Raw genomic sequence first — 8,056 nt, 5'->3', positions numbered from 1 at the left:
ATTCAGGAAACCAGGATCAGAAATGGATCCATTAGTTCATCAGATCTAAATGTCTTTTTGTTGCTGCAGCGCCCCCTGCTGGCTGCTTTCTACCTGCTCCATTATTACTCAATGAATACCTGCAGCATGAATGATGGATGTTTACTGTCATTCATAAAAGTTTTATTGGAAAGTTGAGATTTTACTGCTGACATGTTTCTGCAACATTAATATGGAAAATGTTTGTTACTGAAGATGAGAAAATAAACTTTATATTTCACCGTCAGATATAGAAGATTGATTCAAAACAACTAAAGTGAAACATCATAATAACCGACATTTATCAGGAAATATTGAATATATTTAAGACCATCAAGTTACAGAAGTTTGATGGTTTTATTGGCTTTCATTGCATCTATATGTTTATATAATAATAATAATTATAATAATAATAATAATGTGTTATTAAAATGTTAACTGTTCTCTAGTTAAAAGCTTTTCTGATCTCAGTGGAACAAGCTGCCTAAATAAAAGTTATTACTAATAATTATTATCTTACACAAACATGTAGATGAAAGGATCCAGTTTCTAAGAGCCGCTCTGATCCTCCATATCTGTACGGGGGAATTTTACTGCCATAATTGGAGAGCAGTCATTTTCAGTCTGAAGCAGAACTTCCTGTCTTCCTCCTTCAAACTTCTGCTCTCAAACTTCCTCCTGGCTTCGCCTCCAGCAGCCATTGTAATGATAAAATAATTGCCAACATCTCTGCTGAAAAAATTCATAAATGATCTGCTGTTCTTTGTTTTATAAAATCTTTTTGTTTTGGAACATAAACTGTTTTACCATTTTCCTCTTTTGATGCATCTGTAGATATTTGTGTCATATTTTCATACATTATTTCTAAATACTGATGAATAATTTGACACAAACCTCCACAGGACTGGTTTATTTATTTTTTTTGGTTTTTAAATTTACTATTGTTATTTCATATATAGTTACAGGTTTATAACTTTTTACCTTCACTTTATCCTTTCTTAGCTTTACTATTGGAGCAACGACTGAATGTTTCCAGTTCACTTTGTTTCCATATTTTATTATATAAAACTTTTAAACTATTCCTTTAGCAGCAGCTGATAACTGTTCAATCATCTTCTAGCATCTTTACCTGGAGATGTTTTCTGAACTCCAATCAAATCTTTATTCATTTCAAACAATGTAAAATCTTTATCTAAAACTCCTCCATTTATCTCTTCCCTATTTAAAATCTCTCTATTATCTTCAATCATTTTCAGTCTCCATGATAATTCTTCATTTGATACATTTTGAGAACTAAGCACTTTGACAAAGCAAACATTTCTGCTTTCTCCTCGTTTGTTGCAGCTTCACACTGATTATCTTTAATTATAGGTAAAGAAAAATCTCTTCTAATTCCTCCCATCTTTCTAATCATTCCCCAGATCTATTCTGAGAAATGATTTATTACAATTTATTACAATTTATTACAATTTATTACTTCCACAATAAATGCAACAAATTTCTTTTTCTCCACCATCATTATATTTCCTGATTTTCTGCATTTGCTCTGTTGTTTGAGACACAGAAATATTTTTATCATTAACATTAAATTAGCGTTTTAACTGCATAGGTAACTTTTTCTTTTTCGTATATTTTGTATCTGCTGCTTTTTATGAGCTTCACATCCTTTAAATGCAGAACTTTGTTCCCCACCAAACTGTAACTTGGTTCCTTCAGAACATTTTTCATCCTCTTGCTCCTGTTTCTGCATTTCTTTTACAATAATCTCTATTCGTCCTACAATTATCTGAGTCATTCATTCTTCATATTCATCCATCGAACTTCCTTGTTTAAAGTAACCTGATTAACTCCAATAAACACCAAACGGTTCTGAACAGAGAAATAAAATCAAACATCTAAACTGGAGATTCAGAAATAAACAAAAAGAAATAAATGTCAGAATGAAACTGAAACTTGTTTCTGTTTCACTTTGTGTTTCAAAAATAACAAGAATAAAATAAATAAACATTCAGTATGAAGAGTTGAATATTCAGAAAAACATGGATTAATATGAAAGTTATTCCAAATATTGACCTGCAGCCACGATTTAAAGGTTTTTAGTGCCGTGATGAAACATTTCATATTTTATTACTATCATGTTTCTGTGGATGATAACAGCAACAAAATCAACTTCTGCTGAAAATATGAACATTTATCAGATAATGAGAAAGTTTGACTTTTGTTTCTGATCCAAAACCATAAAAATCAGTTTCAGTTTGAATCATGTGGGAATTTTAATCCTCTCAGCGTTTCAGATAAATCCTGAGTCACAGTTTCTGTCAGAGGCTGAATTATCGATCAATAACTGATAATTCATAATCTGTTCATTCAACATGAAACTTTTTATATATCTGACTAAAAAATTATTAAAAGTTTCAGGGTGAAAAGTTTCTAAAACAATCTCTCCTGTCAGACATTCAAACATTTTAAAATTCTTCACAGAAATAAAAGTTTCACAATTTGAAGTTTTATTTAATATTTAATTTCTATTAAATAAATAAATAGACGAATGGAGCCGTTTAAATTATTGGGATCAAATATTTTCCCTCTAATGTAACTTTAAGGGAAACAACAACTATAGCAACAGCAACTGCAGCAGCAACTGCAACAACTGCAGCAGCAACTGCAGCAGCAACTGCAGCAGCAGCAACGAGGGAGTTGCTTCTTCCTGTTTCCTTCCCACTGTCGCCATCAGCAGCTGCAGGCCGGGCGCCGCCGTCCATCATGGCCGCCGGCGTCTCCACTGCAGAGAACAGAAACCAGCGGCTGGATCAGAACCGCTCAGATGGAACCAGAACCAGAACCGGACCCGGATCCGCACTCACCAGTGTCTGTGACGGTCAGGTTGATGGAGCGGCGGACCTCGGGGCCTGGCCCCGCCCCCTGCAGGTGACACTCGTAGGTCCCGGCGTCTAGGAAGCTGGCGTTCCTCAGGATGAGCGAGGCGTCTCCGCCCATCATGGCGGCGTCCCGCAGCATGACTCTGCCGTGGAAGAGGCTGTGCTGGTAGCGCTCAAAGCTACGCTTGTTCCTGTAGAAGTAAACGTAGCCGCCGGCGATCAGGTCTGGCCGGCTCCACTTCACCACGGAGATGTTAGCCACGCCGCCACGGCACACCAACATGACGTCCTGTAGCACGCTCACTTCCTGTTGGGAGATGCTCACTTCCTGTTGGCCTGGACGCACAAACATCAGAACGGTTTAGAGTTTATGGACAGGATGCCGACTGGAAACCACGAGAAAACCTTCTGGCTTCATGTCAAATCCTAAGTTGTTGGAGCCGCCATATTGGAGCGGCCATGTTGGAGCGGCCATGTTGGAGCGTTCTGCACCATTTCATCTCTGGAACTGGATGTTCTGGTTCTGGATCGGTTCTGACCAAACACAGAATCCACTGATGAAGAAATGATGCGTTCATGTAAATCAGAGGAAGCATCATGAGGGACGAAGGAAACGGAAATTCACTCGTTCATTTAACTAAACTTTGTTTATTATGTTGAAGGTTTTCTGTTTCATTCGGCTGGTGGAGGACGGGTCAGATGAGGTCAGAGGTCAGATGAGGTCAGAGGTCAGATGAGGTCAGAGGTCAGATGCTTGAGATGTTCAGCTGTTCGTGGCTCTGAAGATTCTTTTAGCGTCTCAGAAATCCAGAATCTTCAGCCAGAAAAAATTGAGTACATTTCTACCAAAAAACAAAACTCAGAAAATTTGAGATTGTTAGAAATTTTCTGAAGGAAAAAAAAACCTGGAAGTTTCTGAGTCGAATTTTGAAACTAAAAATTTCCAAAATGCAAAAAGTCTCAACTTTTGTCATCTGGAAGTTTCCAAGTTTTTCTAGAAAATTTCTGAGATGAATCTAAAAGTTTCTGAATTGTTTGGTGTAAATTTCCTTCTTTTTAGCCTCTAATGTCCCTGAACGCCTCATGAGGATCATGGATCCTCTGGTTCTGGTTCTGGTTCTGGTTCTGGTTCCACCAGGATCACAGTGACACTGAAACTGTTATTTTCTTTATTTTCTATGATGCAACAATAATTTTCTTTGACTTTGTGAACTTTTGCTCGTCTTTCTTTTTGAATCTTTTCCGTTTTATTTCCTGGTTAGTTTAGGTCAGGGGTCGGCAACCGCATGCGGCTCTTTAGCGCCGCCCTAGTGGCTCTCTGGAGCTTTTTCAAAGAAATGTTTGAAATTTGAGAAAGATGGAAAAGTGGGAAATATATATTTTTGTTTTAACATGGTTTCTGTAGGAGGACAAACATGACACAATCATTCTTAACGTTTTCCAATTCTATAAAAATGTGCAGAATAAATATTAAATTTCAACATTTCTGTCAACAAAGATTTGTGTCATAGCCTGCAACGTTTCTTTCAGCTGGGCGGAGAGAGGCAGGTGGTAAACAAACTGACATGTGTGTGTGTGTGTGTGTGTGTGTGTGTGTGTGTGTGTTGGTCATGGAGAGCAAAGAGAAAAATAGCCGAGGAGAAATTCTACAATTCTTGGAGCGAATCATTTGCATTCATTGCCAAAGCAGAAGGTTTACCTGAATGTTGCTCTGCAGCGAGAAGTTGTCAAATAACAAAAAGAGCAAAAAGAGTACCGTACTTTCTGGACTATAGAGCGCACCTTACTATAAGCCTCACCTACAATTTCTTTTTTAAATAACTGGAAACATACATACATAAATCTCACCGGGTTATAAGCCACATGGTTCAAAGCGCGGGGACAAAGTAGCGGCTAATAGTTTGAAAAATCTGGTAATATGGAAAAACATTTTCAGGGAAGGTTTGTTACATTAGCTGCTGCGTCAAGATTAAAGTTTCATCTTACAATGTTAGGATGTTGAGAATCTGTCAGTGATGTCCATAAACAGAAATCACATTAAACACGAACATAATCCTGCCATAGGTACATATATTTAGTAACAAAGTTGTTGTTTTATAAACTGATTAATGATTTTTGTCAGTATATATTTAAAATGACACTTAGCGATATTATTGTGTTTTGTTGCTCAGGATGGCTGCGTGTCAAAGAGAAGAAGAAGCTGCTATATTTTATCCACTGACCTGCTTGGTATTTGCACAGAAATCAAAGTTAAACTTTATTAACTTAATTTTATACTTTACCTTTTCAAAAGGCTGCTGTTTAATTTTATAACTGCAGGTTGTGTTTTATTGCGTTTGTTGCCCAGATAAGAGGCGCGTTGATCACGTTCATATTTAACGGTGATTATTTATAAAGAGATCGTCGTTATGGAAACTGAAGATTTTCAAGGTTCCAAAAGGAAAAATATCTTATCCTGTCGATCTTCATAATAAAAATGACATCAAAAGTCAGATTTCTTTATTTCATTTCTTTAATTTTATCAATGCAACGAAACATAAAACATTAATATTGTAACTGAAGGTAAACTTAAAGCTCCATCGTACAACAGAGTCACGTGTCATTCCTTCCTGGACGCACAGCAGGGAAAATAAACATTTAATCACAAATACCAATTATGTATACACTTAATCATTTTGATATTAGGCTAATATAAACACGTAAAGCTTGTTTTGCCTTCATTATAAACTTTATATAAGGCTTTTATTTTTTTGTGGCTCCAGACAGATTCGTTTTTTGTTCTTTTGGTCCAAAATTTCTCTTTCAACATGTTGAGTTGCCGGTTTAGTGGTTTAGTGACTCAGAGGCTCCGTTTCCAGTCTTCACCTCCAAACGGATCCTTGGGATCCAGTCCTGGTTTTCCAGGGATCTGAGCCTTAAATGTGACTTCCTGTTAGTGATTATTTGGAGAAACTGGACCAATCAAAGTCCAGACTGACCTGGTGGGAGTTAATGCAGCCTGGCGGCGAGACAGAACCACATTCATACAACACACACACACACACACACTGTCATAAGGTGTGGTGTAGAGGTGGTGAGGCAGACGCTGTAGACCCAGGTAAAGTGAGAAATGATGGTTTTAATGATGAATATCCAGAATAACAGTCCAATAATGTCCAGAATGCCGGGCAGCACGGCTGAGCGGAAACCAGGGCTCAACGCCGGTAGCAACCGGTTACACAAACGGACAAGAAGACGGACTGGATACACAGACGACAGACTAACAGCCAAATGAGACGAGGATCCGACAAAGACACAGAGACACAGGAGACACTAAATACACAGGAGGTGATCAGGGAATGAGACACACCTGGGAGTAATCGAGGGGAGACAGGACAACATGGAGACACAGAAAACTCTAAATAACACACATGCAGCCCCCCCCCCCCCCCCCCCCCCCCCACACACACACACACACACACACACATGCCCACACACTCCTTCTCTTCTCACATTAAGGTTTAGCTGGTTTTGTAATTTTATGATGTTAATGAAAGATGAAGACGAGGCTGGAAATCGACTCACCTGTTGCCAGGTAAATGAGGGAAGCAGCCAGAAACCAGCAGCTGGTCTCCATGGTAACAGGAGCAGGTCTGCAGTCCAGACTGAGCGGTGAGGAAAATGGATCAGCTTTAAATAACTGAATCACTTTCACTTTTAGTTTCAGGAAGGAGGATCAAAATGTTTCCTGTAAGTCTCTTCATTTACTGTAACTGTTTTTTATTTTTACTCTTATTTATTTTTATTTACAGTATTTATTCTAAATATTTATTGCTGTGACATCAGAAACACTGATTGATCACTGAGTTTAATTTATTCACACATTTAAAACATTAAAATGTTAAAATGAGTCTCAGCTGAATTTAATTTGACTCATTTCAGAAAATTTAAAACTGAACCTTTAGCTCTGTTGCAATAATCAATAATCAATAAATCAGATGATAAATCAAAAATGATTCATCAATTTTCTCTTTGCACTAAAAATCTGGATGATAAAAGATTAAAGTTTCCAGTTTGGTGTTTTGGTTCCAAGCGGCTCTGCTGAACTCGAACTGAACGTCTGCAACTCCAGCAGAGGTCAGAGGTCGTTCGGGTCAGAGGTCATCCGGGTCAGATCAGAGGTCATCTGGGTTAGAGGTCATCTGGGTTAGAGGTAATCTGGGTCAGAGGTCATCTGGATTAGATCAGAGGTCATCCGGGTCAGAGGTCATCCGGGTCAGATCAGAGGTCATCTGGGTTAGAGGTCATCTGGGTCAGAGGTCATCTGGGTTAGATCAGAGGTCATCCGGGTCAGAGGTCGTCCAGGTTAGATCAGAGGTCATCTGGCTCAGAGGTCGTCCAGGTCTTTTGCTGCTCTGAAGTGTTTCTGCAGCAGTGAGATGAAACGTTGGCGTGGAAACCAGAGGAAGTTCTGCTCTGGTGACCTTTCACCTCTCTGGGTTTCTGAGAAACCAGACGACCTTCTGGTAAATCTCTGCAGGCGAAGGTTTCCTCAGGGTCAAAATGTTTTTCCTCAGATTAAGAGCAGCTTCACTGATATGGAGGTTCTGATGGTTCTGGACGGATCGGTCCAAAGTACAAACATCAGAACCTTTGTGTTGGTCCAACATTTTAAATTTGAAACTAAAACTCCAACAGAGAGAAAATAACATCAGGTGGATAAACCTTCATGAGAAACCAGAACCGGGCCGACAGGTTCTGGTCCGGATCAGAACTCCAACATGGAGGCCAATTGGATCCAGTGATGGAGAATATTTCATTAAAGCAGCAGAACCTTTGGGTTCTGGTTCCATTTCAAAGCTTCCTGATCAGAACCAGAACGGGATTCTGATTCAGCCCGGTTCTGATTCGGCCCGGTTCTGATTAGGCCCGGTTCTGGTTTGGCCCAGTTCTGGTTAAACCCATCTCTCTCTGGCGGTCAGTGAAAAACCTTCAGAACTTTTCTTACTTCCTGGTTCTGCTGAACAGAACCTCCAGCTTCCTCCTTCTTCTGTCTATCTTTTGGACCTTCCAGAACCAACTTGTGAGATTCTTTAGAACCTTATAGAATTATAGAACAACTCAGGAGAGCAAACTGTTGTTATTATTATTGTTATTATTATTTTATTATAATATTATTA

General features: G+C 38.8%; 1 protein-coding gene across 1 annotated transcript; it reads right to left on the bottom strand.

The window, feature by feature from the left end:
- Positions 1-1,988: 1,988 nt before the first annotated feature.
- LOC111610936 lies at positions 1,989-6,529 on the bottom strand. The gene is made up of 3 exons (XM_023346088.1): positions 6,462-6,529; positions 2,883-3,233; positions 1,989-2,800 (listed from the first exon to the last, which is right to left on the bottom strand). Exons 1-3 carry the CDS (start codon positions 6,511-6,513, stop codon positions 2,577-2,579), a joined length of 627 nt encoding a protein of 208 aa, XP_023201856.1. The 5' UTR covers positions 6,514-6,529; the 3' UTR covers positions 1,989-2,576.
- Positions 6,530-8,056: the final 1,527 nt, after the last annotated feature.

The sequence above is a fragment of the Xiphophorus maculatus genome, chromosome 14 (assembly GCF_002775205.1).
Source record: "Xiphophorus maculatus strain JP 163 A chromosome 14, X_maculatus-5.0-male, whole genome shotgun sequence".
Classification (NCBI taxonomy): domain Eukaryota; kingdom Metazoa; phylum Chordata; class Actinopteri; order Cyprinodontiformes; family Poeciliidae; genus Xiphophorus; species Xiphophorus maculatus.
Note: the sequence above shows the minus strand (reverse complement) of the source record. Positions and strands in the feature narration are given on the sequence as shown.